Source organism: Ptychodera flava, chromosome 14, assembly GCF_041260155.1.
Source record: "Ptychodera flava strain L36383 chromosome 14, AS_Pfla_20210202, whole genome shotgun sequence".
Taxonomy (NCBI): domain Eukaryota; kingdom Metazoa; phylum Hemichordata; class Enteropneusta; family Ptychoderidae; genus Ptychodera; species Ptychodera flava.
This window is the reverse complement of record NC_091941.1, coordinates 1202038-1219661: the sequence shown is the minus strand read 5'-3', so window position 1 is coordinate 1219661 and position 17624 is coordinate 1202038. Positions and strand designations below refer to the sequence as shown.

Below are 17624 nucleotides of genomic sequence, written 5' to 3'. Positions count from 1 at the left end.
CGACATATTTCTACACGATGTACCTCAAAAAGTAAGACTGGCACGTTACTTTTTCTCATCGTATTTCTTGTCTACTCACTGAACCCTACAACATATGCAATCATAAAGAAAATGACAACATTTGATTTCTGTGTAGTCATCCACCTTACTCCTTCATCATATAACAATAAATGCGTACAAAACAATCATATGACGTCATCAAAAACGATTGTTAATGTTGAAACTGAGACCAGAGGAGTGCAATATATCGTACACCCGAACAACAGCTGTACACGTCAATAAGGAATAAAAGGTCAAAGTTTACATCGATGTTTATGTCAATAAAGGGTCAAACTTCACATTGCTGTTTACGTCAATGAAAAATGAAAGGTCAAAGTTCACATTGATGTTTACGTCAATGAAAAATAATAGGTAAAAGATCAAATTCAACATGAAAAATTGGGAAATATCCCACTGAAGATATCTCCCCAGCCATTATATAAGGACACAATTTATGACAGCTATAAGCTTACGGCCAGTACGATAATGTTGACTTCAAATAACACCTGGCATCCTATAGTGCTGCCACAGGACGCTAAAGTGAATATATATATATATATATATATATATATATATATATATATATATATATATATATATATATATATATATCACATATACGTTTATACGTACAATTATATAAACTTAATTTGAATCAATCGTTTTGTGCATATAAAAAGGTGTTATAATTTAAAGACTAAGTATGGCCCTTGAAACGTAAATTTATAAATTTAGATGGAAGATGGACATGTTTCAACCAGCAAATATAACATTTAAAATAGCAAGACTTATTTCGAGTTGTAATTTTACGAAACGTTTACGTTCATTAAATTTTGAAACTACGATGGCTGGAGTGAAGTCGATGAAGGTTGTAGTAGTGGTGTTTCTGTTCACAGTGAACGGATGCCAGGAAGTTAAATTTTCACCAATCAAACGAAAATATGTTCAGATGAAATGAAAATTGTCGCCTATCAAACTAAAATGTTTCCACATAGAATAAAAAAGAATGCACGAGATTATTTGCAAACATCCTTGATGTTATATCACAAACTGGAACCAAATCAACAAACCATAGCTTTACCTGTACTTTTATTGCTACCAGAATAGCCTTTTCGGACCCTACCCAAACCTCTACGTAATCTATGTTCTGCGCACACTTTACTCTTCTAAAAAGAATTCAATCATTTATATTGGTGATTTTTTACAATAAAACTTATGGAGACCTTACATATATATTACTCACGTACTTTAGAATAACTCACTACCATTGTCCCGTAGAGGGACGTGTCACTACTCGCTGTTGTAAAGGATTTAGTCATCGTACAGACGGGTATATAAAATTTGGACATCTTCTTCAAACAAAACGCGCCTGTATAGCTTCAATTCGTCAATGAGACCAGTAAAGTAATCATGACCACGGGAGCCACGTTTTGTTAAACCCATCGGCACATCTGATTTTTGCTGTACTATGACTCTACCTCCGATCATCAATGGTGCATCTCCAATTACAACGTCTCCTAAACAGCCCTCCTCCTCGCCGTCTTGTTTGGTTCCGTCGAGATAGAAGAGAAGCAGAGATCCGTCGTAGCTTAGCACCACGTGGTGCCATTCATCGTCAGCTGCTTCGACGTTCTTGTAAGGATAAGTCGAACTCTGACCAAAGACTAGTCTGCCGGCCTCGCTGTCTCTCTCTTTACTCTTGAGGACTGCTGCAATTTTGGAATTCGTGCCCGTGCGGATTTCCCAAGTGCTGTGCCATACCAGCGTTTGTTCCTTTCTGAAGTTATCTGTGCGCTTGTACCAAAAACTGACGGAAAACTGAGAGCCCCATGGATACCCGTGCAGAAGACTAACTTCCATTCTGCTTCTTCCACCAAAGTTTGCCGCAGAACCCGTGATGGAGTCCGATGGGTCGATGAACTGACCCTCCCCCTTGTCGCCGTGCCGACCATGGCACGAATGGTCGTTAAAGTCTTCATCGAATGGGAAGTAGGCCACCAGGTAGATATCTGTGCACTCATTCGGGCTGTTCTCTCTGTACAAATACTTCACATCGTTATAATTGAGACTGGTGTTGAAGATAATCAATTCATCGATCGTTCCCATGAAATACTGACCGGAAGAGCCCACCCCTCCACCGCCAATGGTTAGTGGAGTGTCTCGTATAGGTGTGTCGCTTGAACATCCCCCACGCACCGTCTTCTGTCGTTTGGTGCCGTCGAGATAGAAGTCGAAGTTGGTACTGTCGAAGGACACGACAACGTGATGCCAAGTATTGTGTTCAGCTAAAACATCTTGGTAGGTCCATTGCCTTCTGTATGGATCCCAACAGGTGAAGATATTTGCACCCATCATTTGACCGGCCATCTGACTTCCCATGCGCACATCCCAAGTTCCGTATTCCGCAGCACCATTGGAAAGGATCACCTGCTCACTGTCCCAATTACCAGTTCTCTTGACCCATAGACTGACGCCAAAGCCGTTACCCCAAGGATGTAACCGGAATTTGTCAACATTGATTTTACTATTACCCAATAAACGCAATGCTCCTCGTCGTACTCCAACATCTTTTTCAAAGATAACAGCTCCGATTTTGTTACCATGGTAACCATTCCCGGAAGAGTCACTGACATCTTCATCCAAATTAAAAACTGCGACTGCGTGTTTCGAAAGTTTAGATTCTGTGAAAGGGAATGATGGAACACAACATTTAAATGGTAAATATTAATTAGGACGCCATGATTCGGAGCATAGGTTCCAAATGAAACACTATGAACTTATTTAATCTAATGCTCCTAGCAACCTACCCAAAACTTCTCCTGCAACAACTGCGTATAGATACATATTGTATGTACCTTTTCAATAAATTAAATAACTTCCATACGACGAATTTTGAAAGTAAAGTCTCGACTCTGAGATGTCCATCAAGTGGTTGCGATTTAACAAAATTATTCAAACTCCATGTATTTAAATTAAATTATATCATGTCATTCAGCCTATTGTCTTTTATCTTTATTGTTTCACATCTATCATCTAGTCACATTTCCGTACAATTGGTGAAGCAACCAAACCATTAAGAAAGGAAACATATATATACATACGGACGTCATCGACTAAATCTCTAGAGTTTTCCACAATGTGACATGGCTGAGATCGGCAATTGCATCTCTCTTTCCCGACGTTTCTCTTTATTCTCTGCTTAGATGCAAATTCGACATTTGTCTTCGATCCTTCTGTTTGCTCACTTCTGTCGACTGAATGAGATAAAATTGAAAACTTTTTAGAACTCACTTTACTATTAATTATCGGTTGTAAGCGGAATGCCACATAAAACACCTTGCGACGACGGTTCGCATGATGTTTAATATCGTTAATCACGCATGCACAGGCCACGTCTGTATCACCCCAATATGTAATAATTAACCCAATATGTAATACTAACCCAATATGTAATAACACTTAACCCAATATGTAATACTAACCCAATATGTAATAACACTTAACCCAATATGTAATACTAACCCAATATGTAATAACACTTAACCCAATATGTAATACTAACCCAATATGTAATAACACTTAACCCAATATGTAATAAAACTAAACTTGGGATATGATACTAAGCAAAATAATACAAAAATGCCTAACAACCATCAACACGTCCCTGTGTAGCCAAAACACTTCAAAACTTTAGATAAAAGTGGAGACAATTATTGAGATCAATAAACTTGCAAAAAAGCTAAGAACGCCCAGGTACCCTAATCAAGCCGTCGTCGAGCATTTAAATTTTAGTTTTAATTGTTCCTTAATTTCATACAGCGGACAATACCTGAAAACACACACATTTCTTATAATCATTTAGCAATACGGAAGGAAAAGTTTCACCGTTATTGCTAGTTCCTGACCTTACAACAATCAGAAAATGACAGCAATGGTTCAAATTTTTCGCTTGTTTGTTTACATGCAGAACGCTTATGGCTGTCAACATTCATAAAACCAAACACAATTTATGGTAAATATGAAAGCGACTACCGATATATTAATATGATGTGTAATATCACAACATTATGGGCAAATAAACGGGAATATTATCCAGACATAAATGTTTCAACAGATTAATAAAGAGAAGAAACTATACATGATAGCTCTGAAAGGCTGAAGTGACCAACTTCGATTGAATGATAATACTGGCCTTTCGTTTATAAGGCTTACTTTATGGGGTAGAAAGAAATATTCATTTATCTATTTTTGGTATTCTCTCAAAATATGTGCCCCCACACAATATTTTTTGGGTTAACTCAATATGTAATTAACGATCTATTTTGGATAAACTAAATATGTAATAAACCTTCCATGTAATTAAGTTCCCCAAGGAGAATGCATGGAAGATTTATTACATATTGGTTAACCCAATATGTAATAAAGTCCACTAAGGAGAATGTGTTGAAATTTTATGACATATTGGGTTAACCCAATATGTAATAAAATCCCCATAGAGAATGCATGGAAGTTTTATTACATATTGGGTTAACCCAATATGTAATAAAGTCCCCATTGAGAATGCATGGAAGTTTTATTACATATTGGGTTAACCCAATATGTAATAAAGTCCCCATAGAGAATGCATGGAAGGTTTATTACATATTGGGTTAACCCAATATGTAATAAAGTCCCCATAGAGAATGCATGGAAGGTTTATTACATATTGGGTTAACACAATATGTAATAAAGTCCCCATAGAGAATGCATGGAAGTTTTATTACATATTGGGTTAACCCAATATGTAATAAAGTCCCCATAGAGAATGCATGGAAATTTTATTACATATTGGGTTAACCCAATATGTAATAAAGTCCACTAATAAAGTCCCCATTGAGAATGCATGGAAATTTTATTACATATTGGGTTAACCCAATATGTAATAAAGTCCACTAAGGAGAATGCATTGGAATTTTATTACATATTGGGTTAACCCAATATGTAATAAAGTCCCCATAGAGAATGCATTGACGTTTTATTACATATTGGGTTAACCCAATATGTAATAAAGTCCCCATAGAGAATGCATTGACGTTTTATTACATATTGGGTTAACCCAATATGTAATAAAGTCCCCATAGAGAATGCATTGACGTTTTATTACATATTGGGTTAACCCAATATGTAATAAAGTCCCCATAGAGAATGCATGGAAATTTTATTACATTTATTACATTACGATTTCCTAATTACATTTCATGAAGAAAAACTACATTGCATTAGACTTGAAGTGATCACCATGCATGATACAGATGACAAAGTGTTTACGTAAAACACCACAGACTCTGGCGGATGACTGGCTACTACATTTTTTATCGATGGAATGAAACCGAGTTTACTTGGTTCACAATAAATTTTGAAGTTGACCTAACTGTTGCAAATGTTACAGCTTCTTCAAATGTTATATAAAATTAAACTCAACAAATAAAATGGAAATATAAAAGCTGGCATTTATATTATTGCCACTAGTACTCTATGTTCATTGGTTATTCTATGTTCTGCAGAACGTTTCATTTTGTCGTATTGTACTCATTGTTTGCAGACACATTTGTTGGCTTTCGCATGCCAAAATTATCTTAGTCGTCTCAGGCGCGAAACAGCCAGACTTAAGCTTACCACAGTGTATCTTCAGTATATCAACTTCACGGTCTCTATCGATTCCATAGTACCTCATTAATTAATGTTATGTACTTTGAAAACATACTCCATTGATATGTCACAAGCACTTGAAGGTTGAGAATTTAATTTGAAGATTGTGAAGAAATGTCCCGAGGATTGGACGTTGAAGTGATTTTGTATGCGAATGTACGTATTTGGCTAAATGCTATTACGTACTGGGTGGATTATATATTGGTTAGAATTTTATTACCTATTCGTTTTGTATTACAAATTGGATCGAATATTACTACTTATTAGGTGAAATGTTCTTACATGGTTAGTATTACATATTGGGTAAAAAAAACACAAAAAAAATTTTGAAAAATTATCAAATTTTAGAAATGCTGCAGGTTGTGAAGGGGCGTGATCATGGTTGCTATGCATATTTTAGTCTTATTGTGGTCAGTATTATATCCCAAATTCATTTTTTATTACATATAGGGTTAAGTGTTATTACATATTGGGTTAGTATTACATATTGGGTTAAGTGTTATTACATATTTGGTTAGTATTACATATTGGGTTAATTATTAACATATTGGGGTGATACACACGTCAAGGGGAGTTCCTCTTATTCGTAGTTTTCACAAGCTTGAGGGCGTTTGTCTGTAGACTTAAAACGCGACTGTGTAACATGTGCCGGCTACCATACACATCATAAAAACTTTCCATGTGTCAAACATGTACAGAAAACAGACAAATTCATGCTTACCAACTGTGTTTTTCATAACTTTCTCCGCTCTTGCCACAGACTCGGATGGTTGTTTTTCAATGTGCGTGTTCAATTCAATAGTTGGCGATATGACAATTTCTTGTTCTTCGTTTTCTGTAATTACAATCACATCATCATAATCGGAAATCAAATCTTTATCATAGTTTTAGTGTGGAAAATATGATCCATTATTAATACAGTTATAATGGTGGGAAAATTAGCATACTCACGCATTGTTAATACGCCACTCTGATCTGCTTGAAAGTTTTCATTCTCGTCACTTCTTTCACTTCTTTCAAATTTAGTTTTCATCTCAGCGAATTGGTTCTTGATAGATTCTAAGACGTTCTGCATAGTTTTCAGTTGCTTGACCAGCTCCGCAAAATCCTTCGATGATTGTATAGCAAAGAATGACTGTTTCTCGCTGCCATCATCTTGCTCACTGTCATCCAGGGTTAGCATCGCTTGTTTGATGCCTGGACAAACGCCGGATTTCTGACCGGTTAACGTGATTTTTGTTCCGAAAGTGCATGGGGACTCTCTTTCGTCAACTGCCGCCTCTCCGAATGATAGCACTCCGCATAGAAAAACGTAAGCGAAAAAGATCATGACCATCGACATCGTATCACTGGCGAAGAATGCAAAGGCAGTTTCAGTAGTGTTGTTTGAAGGAAAAACAAAATTTTTGAATGAACACTCTGACGTGGCCAATATGCAACGTGTCACAAAGATCAGTGGACGACAGGTAGTTTGCTACGTCATCAAAACATGCTCCACTAAATGATTTATTTCCGGTTGTCTCCAACACTCTCAGAGATATCCACATTGCCTAGGATGACAAAAAATATGAATCAAAAGTTTTGAAAAATAATGTAAAGATAATGGGATATGCTGTTTCTGTTCTGAGTGTTTTGATATACAGAATGCTTATTTTGGGTAAAAATGTCCAACTCTCAGGAAATTCGTGTCCGTTGATAACGATTTCCACAAACAATTTCTGCGATAACCTCTCACACCTTGTAACCTAGGTGACAGCACTCGAGACTGAGAGTTCCTGCCCTGGTTGTCCAGCTGCGTGTCTAGCCAGGGCCCTGTCGTGTTTTTCAGACGTACGATAGTGTGATAGAGGGAGCGGTGTCCATCGGTATTGACTCAGTGGCAATCAATATTAAAAAAAATAAGAAAGCATGTACCATAAGACAAGCACAAAGGTAAACTAATGAATTCACAGTGGTACCAATATTAAAAATAAAACACCATAGTTTCATTGTCCGGTCCTGATCTCACTTCATTTTATGAATATTTAATCTCAACATAATTCGTGCCCAATAGATACTATGTTGTATTTGGTGTAGAACAGATTCTATTACGTGAACAGTGACTTGCAAGACAGCATATTAACAACTATTAATACTCGCATATCTTATATTGGAGAGAGGGATGGTTGTCCAGTACACACAAAAAACTTACATTCAAATGCGGGTATTCAATGCATTTCCTGGGTAAACAACGATTGCTCTCAGATGATATAATATCGGGGACTATTGTTTACATTACAAATCAAGGAATCACTGGGCATCGTGTCATCGGCACTTCCAGTATCCCTTGAGCCTTCGGTTCTCGATGGTACTCCGCGCACAGGTGTTGTTTGGATAGTCGATCGAAGGCCAAGAGTGTTAGATGCCGAAGATAGAACCTCGGTAAATAGTTTTGAGAAAGGCAGGTCTGACATGACAAGTCGATGACAAGTCCAAAATCAAGGAAATTATATTTCTACCCACAAATATATTACTTTAGCCTGTCGGAAATACCAGTCCTTCAAAAGTTTCAATCTTTACTTTACCAACGCATTTGATTGATATATGTCAAATCTAGGCCATTAGACAATTCTCCTCAATTACGTTGCCTGTCCGCCATTTGGAATTGTCACACCCAACTGCTAAGGATTGATTTTGTAAACATTACCTGTATGTCTAGTGTGGTTTACTATTATTTACAATTGAATTCAAGTAATCAATATCTTATACCAGTGCGACTATTTGTACAGGGAATGTCAAGCTGAATATCGGTCAGTTAGAAGTGCTCGACCTTTGACCCATTTTGTTTTCCTTTGCACAGGTCCAACTCTACCAGAGAAAACGGTTGACTTTAATAGATTCAAACCATGGTGGTAAATGGGTGAAGGGAGTTGTATTTTGTATCTTACTTGGACATGCGCCGTTGTTACTGGCTAGCGATCACATCACATCGGTGGTCAATTATTATTGATGTATCCAAATATTTGGCGCATGTCTAATATTAAATTAATCCAGCAGTGAGGATTAATGCACAGACGGCAATGGGGCCACCAGGCCAGCCAGCAATGCAGTTGTCCAACAGAGTGATTGCTTAATGATATGTTTTGCTATAATTAGATAAACTATGCGAAGTGAATGTCTTGCTGTATGCGACGACTTTTGATTCCGTGATAGTTTCTCTGTTGTGAATTCCCGGGGTTGTATCAAATTGCAGTATAAAAAGATGACGCCACAAGCAGCTGAACATCTGTTCAATGAAATGTAAATGTACATAGATCACGTTCCCGATTACCTAACTCAGCTCCGAGGACAAGCTAGCGGCCTAGCACCGTAGTCGAACAAAACTTACACCTTTTTATTACTTTACCCCTTACACGTACTTTTCTGTCCATGTCAAATGCAATGAAGTGTCTCCTAAATGTTCAGGTAGCATCTGGCCATAACCAAACAAAATTTAAAGAAACAGACAAACAGAATTTAGGAAAGCATTTCGTAAGTTTTCGATTTACTTTCTCCTTCACATAAACCGTGAAACAGAGAGAAAATAGCAGTCCAAAGACAACTTGTCAATATACGGCAGTCGCTTCTAACATACATTATTGCAATAATACCGCTTGGCGGGCTTTGTCTGTGCAAAACTCTACCAGCATCTTTTTTAGGAAGTCTGGAATTCTAAGATTATATATCAACAAAATATGTGTCAACAAACCCACCAGAAGAAAACCATACGGCCACTCTGGTTTCAAAATTGGTAAACTGCCATCCGTGTACTGGTATGTAATCCAGAATATCCTGGTGCATCTACCTATAAATTTAAGTTGACCAGACACAATTTTAAGACAGGTGTCACGATACCTCTCGTTCATAAGTATTCGGCGACAATCTGTGCTGAAAGTAACATTAAGGTGAGCAAGACTGTCGTTTTCTCCTACAAATTATTCTTTATTGTGAACCACACTCATTAACTGTCATTATCACCGCAGTTTTTACCCTAGATGGAAAATGTTGATGTCTGTGAAGTGATAAGAATAATGTGATGCTCATAGTCAGGATACTAATGATCATCTCGTTTGTAATGCTAGTGATAAAACCTTCTCTGGAATGTTGATAATAATTTTCATGGGATGATATCATTGCGATGATGATGATGATGATGATGATGATAACGATGATGATCAATTTTTCAGAATGAAACTGGCTCTGTGCATCGTTGTAACCTTCCTGGTTCTGGTGACCATGCTGGTTAGTAAACATTAACTTTTCGCATGCTGTGAAAAACTTGTGACTGATGAAGCTTATGCGATTATCACGAGACACACATGGCATTCAGTAATTGAATTGCATAGAATCCATATCCCATTTCAATACCATATCTCATTATCATGTACACATTAGTACATGTTTCATAGGATTCAATTAAGGTAACTTGTCGCGGAGATCATAGCCATCACTTGACTGAAAGAGAACAGGATTTTTTTATTTTTATTTTTTTTGAAATTGACAACTTCTGGATTTAAAACTTATAAAATTGTACGTTTTACATAGGGAATATCGTTTCCACAAAATGCGAAATAATGTAAAGAAACCACATAACTGTGACGCGCCGTTCAATGTGAAAATTCTTCTATTTTTCCAACAAGTTTTCGTCTAACATTGAAATAAAGCATATGATTGTCATCTTTATGTAAACCAAAAAAAATGGAAATGAAAATTATGTAAGAGTGGAATTTATAAAAACATCATAGCTCAAAGAATATATATTATAGCCCAAACAAGGGACTATGTGCCCGAGGGAAGGTGACCATTTGCCCGACGTAAGGAGGGCAAATGGTCTCCTGCCCCGATGGTATATAGTCCCTTGTTTGGGCTATAATGTTTTTATTATATGCCTCTCTTACTCAGTTTGCACCAAAAATATTTGCGTTTATTGGCAAATTATAGTCAAATGCTTTATTTTCATTTTAGACGAAAAACTGTTAGAAATAGAACGATTTTCATCAACGAATGGCGCATTGATATATTTAAACTACTGTTATGCGGTTGATCGATATTTTTATGCGAAATTTTCCAAAAACCGGATTTTCTGTGCAAAACATGAAATTTCAAGATTTTCACATCCAAAAGTTTTCCAGTTGAAAATAGTTCCGGTTCACTTTCAGTCCAGTGATGACTATGCGGCCCGCGACGTCATCGATGAGTTACCATTGAATCCTATGCAGCGCGACGTTCGATATACGAGGCATGTAATAAGGTACTATGGGTACCCTCGGGGAAGGAGACCATATGTTCTTCTTACGTCGGGCAAATGGTCACCCTCGGGAACGTAGTACCCTGTTTGGTCTCTTATATATTTAAACGCGCGCATACACATACACATGCATAAATAATAAATAATAATACAAATTACTTCAAGTACAGAGTAATGATATGTGTTTGTGTGTATGTATGTCGGATGGAGTTTGAATGTTGTGTAAATTGATAAGATTAATAATTCACAATTGATCCAGTTTCCATTGTATGTGATACAAGTTTCTATTGCACAACACACAGGACCAGTACAGTGCGGCCCCTGGGCCAGCTCCAGGTGCAGCTTGTTTACCAGCAGGAAAGGAGTGTACCAAAGATGGCGATTGTTGTCGAGGGTACTGTGACTGGGAGGTTGACGAGGTGATCGGCGTATGTCCCGAACCAGACGATGTTGAGGAAGCCGACGACTGAATGTCTCAATTACTGTCGATGATGCAGTGAGCTTCCGACATCTTTCACGTGATGAATAATATATTATTCATTTATGAATTCTATTTTTGATGCATAGGAGCGCTTTAGAATTAGGAGATGCAATAACGTATGATATTCTCAAAACAGCTATGCTATTTTTTCTCTTTTTATGGCTATAGTTGTTCCTTTTTGAGAATGCAACAATAAATTATAGACAAAAATCAGTAAGTAACTGCAACTGGTGGAAAAGTGTATATCAATTATCAAATATACATAAATGCAAAGATATTGTCAGTTTTATATTTGAAAAAATTGTGCATATTTCTCTCATAGACCACTATGGACAGTAAATCAACTTTTCAGTGAAAGTCCAAAATCAAATTTCTTGCACAACCATGGACTTATAATCACTCTAGTTTAATCAAAAACATTAATATAAATAATCAAGCGCACATACATGCACAGATTTACCTAGTTTCGTATTGGAAAAAAATATTCATAGTTTCATCATAGACCCCATGCATAGTGAATCGACACTTCGGTGAAATTCCAAAATCAAATTTCTTGCACAACCATGGACTTGTAACCACTCTAGTTTAATCAAGAACAATAATGTAAATAATCCAGCATACATAAATGCACAGATTTACCTATTTTTGAATTGGAAAAAAAAATTATTCATAGTTTCATCATATACCCCATGCATAGTGAATCAACATTTCGGTGAAATTCCAAAATCAAATTTCTTGCACAACCATGGACTTGTAACCACTCTAGTTTAATCAAGAACAATAATGTAAATGATCCAGCATACATAAATGCACAGATTTATCTAATTTTGTACTGGAAAAAAATTATTCCTATTTTCATCATAGATCCCCATGCATAGTCAATCGACATTTCGGTGAAATTCCAAAATCAAATTTCTTGCACAACCATGGACTTGTAACCACTGTAGTCTGATCAAGAACAATAATGTAAATAATCCAGCATACATAAATGCACAGATTTACTTATTTTTGAATTGGAAAAAACTATTCATAGTTTCATCATAGACACCATGGATAGTGAACCAACTTTTTAGATGAAATTCAGAAATATTTCTTGTACACAAATACACATTTTACTTCCCAATTCAAGCAGAGTACATTTAAATACATTATCAAACATATATAATATACAGATATAGCATGTTTTGTGGGGGAAAATTGTCAATAATTTGCCTGATGGACTCAATGTATTATGATTTGATATTTTTGGATAAAGCACTAAATCAGGCACATCTTGCCTTCTTATAGTTGCACAAAATATGGTGACCCTCCCTCAAATGTATGAAATACCATATCTCTTCAAAAATTCTTGCGTGATAAATTGTGACTGTCCCTCAAAAAACCCCAGCCTTCCCCTCTGTAATTTGTCCCTAACATAACAATTGAACCTATTGTTATGTAAATTAGCTGATACTCTTTCAGTTATTCCTGGGGAGAGTACCACAGTGGTGGGGGGAGGAGGGTCAAGGTTTAGAATATCGGACAAGGGGGAGGGTCACATTTTAGACAGGAGGATAGGTGTGCGCGAAATTCCCCTGGCCCACCCCCCTGTAATTACTGAAAGCTCCCTAAATTGTACGCAATGTTCAAGACACTCGAATGGCGACGGTATAAGCTCAGCGACGGGTCGAAAAAACTGAATTCCGTAAGTTTCGGCATATGGCCCTTAAAAACTAACCTTCTCATATTGAATCTATAACAAGGCTCTTCAATGTCGAATGAAGCAAATGACGACCTATCCCAGTGTTGAATGGAATATGAAAACAATATTATGTCATGAACGTAAGGAACACATTCAACACAGCTTCTCCGTCGAATGGTGTCGTTAGAAATTAAGATTGATGTCCAAAATCACATTGTGTATAGATCTCACTAAATCCCGTCCAAATAAGTAAAATTTACCAACTAGCCCTACACGAAAGTCATGCACTTCTCCGTAGTCTTTTCGCTTTGTGACAGTAGGGAATAAGGAGAGGGAATATCAAGCAAACTGTTCGCGAAAAAAGGTGGTTTCTTAAAGGACGGACAATTTTTTCATGACAGTGGATGAGGATTTGTTTTCCTTTTCCTCCGCGGTCAACTTTGAGAAAAAACTTCGAGTGGAATTTGGCTGTTGCTTGCGAAGAAGAGGTTAGATCATGTGGTTAAGTTAGGGCAACAGAGAGTTTTTATAATGGAAAGGGTCATGTAGGGAGTTTTCAATATAAAGTGGGGAGAATGAAAAACTAGTGGGCAAGTTGGCAGGTTGGCAGAAATTCAAATCGTAGCGGGAGGATAGTTGGAACAGCTTTCACTCTTTCTTAAGATTTTTCAATACGACCCAAAGGCAACGATTTTGTGCATTGATAGCGTCTAAACTTTTCGCCACACATACGTCGAGTACTCTTACAGAAAGCCAAATCCACCTTCCGCGTCATGTTGAAATTTCGCCGTATTTCCTCGCTGCACAGCTAAATATTGATGAGCGATACAGATTCAATTTCCCTTATATGCTGCCCTTTCCATGATATTTTGGCAAAAAATTCACAGAGAAATTACGAATACCTGAGCGATAATAGTCATGTGCAAAACTAGGTGAAACACAGGACAGCCAAACGATCATTAACTCACCATTTCATGAGGGAGGGAGGGAAACTCAAAGAAATAAAACCATAGAGTTTTAGTTAACCTTCATGAGATGTGTAATCTCAAATAGTGTAAAAAATAACAGCGAAATGAAAAAGTTAAACCGATGGTTTTGTTTTGTAATTTTCATTCAAAACATGAACATAACATTGCACCAGTATCCATGGAGACTGAACCGCAACTACGTCGTTGGCTATTCTTTTTGATGCGTACACTTCATGTCATGCAGGTCACCAAAGCTGAATGACTGGCGAAAACCCTGCAATTGACGTGCTTTGTTGCATTCGATTTATCGTCAACGAACTCTTCAAAATTCTGCTCTGATGTAGTGCAAACTTTTACATAAAATTATGCTCTGATGGTGTGCAAACTTTCAAATCCCGCTCTGATGGAATGCAAACTTTCAAATCCCGCTCTGATGGAATGCAAACTTTCAAAATCCTGCTTTGATGCAGTGCAAACTTCCAACTCCTGTTCTAGTGCGGCGCAACATTCAGCGCGTTCTTAGAAGTTTTTTCTGTGCTATAATTTTTTCAAAGCTGCAGACGACTCTAGCTCTCCGCTCATGGACTTTGTGTTTTCTGTGCTCTATCATATCCCCTGACTTCACTTTCTTAAACTCAATGTGCACTAGCCACATGTATCTATTTTCCTGTAAATTGGGGAAAGCTGGACGTGCAATTTTTTGACCGGCGTTTATTGTCCAAGTATGAAAGCCGATATAATTTGGACAATGTGCTCACTTTGAGACAGGTTTCACACTACGAAGATAGTGTGTCAATACGTTCAAATGGCAATAATAACTGCTGAAGTGTGGCCTTGACACTGCCACTGATACACTGTAACGTTATTTTGTTACTTTGGAAAAGGGAATGGATATTGTTTTTAAAGTTGCTCTATGCGAATAACTTCGGTGCCAGGATGTCTCTGGTTTTTCATTTTGCAAGGCGAAATATTTATTAATTGTACCCAATGATTCCTATATGTATCAGAAGTATAAATGTTGATAGGAAACTTGAGTATCGAACGATGACAAAATTTGCCGAAAGCAATGGCGGGAAATTTCTGAGAACGTTACACATTAAGCAATACAGATCCTTTACTCCATAGCTTCTCTTATAATATAATGGCAGCAGTGTAAGTAAAAATGACACAGACAGACATTCAAAAACCTAATTACAGAGTTTTATAAAGCAAACACAACCAAATACATAGAAAACACGCAGAGGCTGCACCCAATTACAAAACTAAACACAACAAACAGTAGAATGGAAATGATAAATGTAAAAAATAAAAATTTGAGATAAATATGAAGAATTTTTCTACTTCCACTTGAAGAGTAGATCAAATCGATGTATAGCTGCACGACGATGTTTATCTTGTAATCTTCCAACACCTCGATTAACTGTCTCTGTCCTCTTAGTATTATTTTTATTCAGTCTTTGCACAAATCTATTGATCCTTTGAATGAACGCTATTTACATAAATCACCGACGAAATGTCTGCGCAGTAGCGACTCAGGTAACCGAACACGTTCAACATGTCCCAGAAGAAGTTCTCTTTGCTTCACGGATAAGGTCTTCTGATACAGAAATTACGGATGGTTTCAACATGGCCAGGAAGACATAAACACCTGAATGAACCAGGCATGTTGATACATCTAGCATTCCAACATAGGTTTGTGAATAATCTGCATTCATTGATATCTGCAGAGAAAACAAAAATTGGTCGTCCGTCAGTCGTCCGACGACTTTAATATAATTTTCTTGAGTTTCACAGACACTGTCGTGACTCTGATGTCGTGTTTGTCATCACAAGCTATTTCAAGCTATTGTATGAATTGACCTTTTGGATATAACACACACTATCAATTACCCCTTTACTCTGACGCGATTCATCAATTCGAGATCACCAAAGATGCGTCATAATGACAATACATGTAATGCATAAACAGAGCGAGTTTACACAAGTGAACTATTTCAGAATTGTTACTTGACGAGGTAAAAAATTGGCAACCGAGGCCTAGACAAGGTTGAAAACCTCATCCATGCATGCATGTGCACATTCCAGAAAACGTAAAAGAAAATGGAATTGTCATCACCGTTGTAGATAAATGAAAGCAGAGACAGTTTTCGATCTTAAATAGGGAAGGTCGATGAAGGTTGTTTAAAACACTTTGACTGGCCGTATTTGGGTACCAGCAAAGGAAAACAAACGTATTCCAAATGCCGCATCCTGGCCTAGTGGCCAGTCAATAAGTTTCTATAGTATTACTGGTATTGTTGGTAAGACCCTGCCGTTTCCAGATGCACATGCAGGCTCAGTCCTTAATCCCTGGTTCTCGCAGTAGTGTTTATTGACATTGACACTGACTGTTTATGTGATTTTAGTCCTTTGTTCTCCTTTGAAAGTTGTGCACAGTCAATCAACTGCTCAGAGTTAAAGCTGATGGAAGAATCTGCCCGTCTAAGTCGAGGTAAAACAAAACAGAAGTTTACTAGAACAGTTTGTGATGATGTTATGTTTATGTTAGGCGAACTCTCTAGTAATTTAATGATTGGCCAGAATTCACAAACGATGGGAAGTGGGTGCCAGTGTGATTTGGGGGAGTTTGAAAGTGTTTTACTATGTGGCTCATGGACTTACACGTATAAAGTCTGGATTCATTTGAATCCACTTAGATAATTCTGTTGATGAACACTGAAAATCAGAGTACTGAACATGGTCAGGGCTTACTTTTGGCAGATATTCAACACACATGCAAAGAGAAAGGTGGAAGTGTATTTGCTTGAAGAAAAACACGCTAGGTAATGGTTCTATTGTTTTGGTCGATAGTTATTCTGGATCACTGGTACGAGAAAGATGACAGCGTGACTAAATGAACTCGTATCCCCACTTACAACGGAGAGTTAGTGTCAGTATTTTAAATTGAAAAAAAAAATCAGTGGTAGATTCTGGAGGTGCGCCCCCAATGCCCACAAAAATCAACAGAATAATACCATTCTTTTACTGTTACATTTGTTTGTGTACGTCTTTCAGCCCTCTACGTCATATGAACTAACAATGCTGTGAGTACATTAATTTAGCCCTCTACAGTCATGAATTAACAAGGCTTTGAGTACAACAAAGCAATGTTTTTCAGTTCGACAAAATAGTTAGCTTATAAAGGAAGAACAATATGCAGGCAAGTTGGTTTCAATGTTATGATCACCGAGTAGGGCTATATTATTTGTAAACTGACAATTCATATAGAGGCAAATGACATTTTCGTTTTCTATATTTTCTTGAGATACAGATTTCTTGAATATTCTTGTCTAATTTAAGGAGTTAATACAGAAAAATGTACTTGTTTAGGGTTTCAAAGGTTTCTTGAATGTATTGGAATGTATGTTTACTCAACATTGGCCCTCCTTTCTGTGAACTTTAAGCATACATGTATCTACCTGGAAAAGATTGGACTGACGTCAATACCTTGGAAAACTAGTG

At 37.1% G+C, this 17624-nt stretch overlaps 2 protein-coding genes and 1 long non-coding RNA gene across 4 annotated transcripts in view; 1 reads left to right on the top strand and 2 right to left on the bottom strand.

The window, feature by feature from the left end:
* Positions 1-1280: 1280 nt before the first annotated feature.
* Positions 1281-7320, bottom strand: LOC139148905 (uncharacterized). Its single transcript, XM_070720353.1, has 4 exons — positions 6679-7320; positions 6449-6562; positions 3141-3293; positions 1281-2720 (listed from the first exon to the last, which is right to left on the bottom strand). The coding sequence occupies exons 1-4, from the start codon at positions 7067-7069 to the stop codon at positions 1351-1353; spliced, it is 2028 nt and encodes a 675-aa protein (XP_070576454.1). The 5' UTR covers positions 7070-7320; the 3' UTR covers positions 1281-1350.
* Positions 7321-9510: 2190 nt separating this feature from the next.
* Positions 9511-11687, top strand: LOC139148904 (uncharacterized). The gene is made up of 3 exons (XR_011556034.1): positions 9511-9650; positions 9933-9987; positions 11296-11687. It is a non-coding gene; the product is annotated as an uncharacterized lncRNA (long non-coding RNA).
* A 3622-nt stretch (positions 11688-15309) lies between these two features.
* The window catches only part of LOC139148902 (latent-transforming growth factor beta-binding protein 1-like), a 34368-nt gene continuing 32053 nt past the window's right edge, over positions 15310-17624 (bottom strand). For both annotated transcript variants that reach the window (XM_070720351.1, XM_070720352.1), the window contains exon 22: positions 15310-15844. In XM_070720351.1, coding sequence (XP_070576452.1) covers positions 15705-15844 — 140 coding nt within the window. In that variant the 3' untranslated portion in view covers positions 15310-15704. The remainder of the gene's footprint in view (positions 15845-17624) is intronic.

Coding starts and splice junctions, on each gene's coding strand:
- LOC139148905 (XM_070720353.1), bottom strand. CDS start 7,069: ATGTCGATGGTCATGATCTTTTTCGCTTACGTTTTTCTATGCGGAGTG. Junction 6,563..6,678: donor GAGTGGCGTATTAACAATGC/GTGAGTATGCTA, acceptor TTGTAATTACAG/AAAACGAAGAACAAGAAATT. Junction 2,721..3,140: donor AGATTTAGTCGATGACGTCC/GTATGTATATAT, acceptor TCCCTTTCACAG/AATCTAAACTTTCGAAACAC.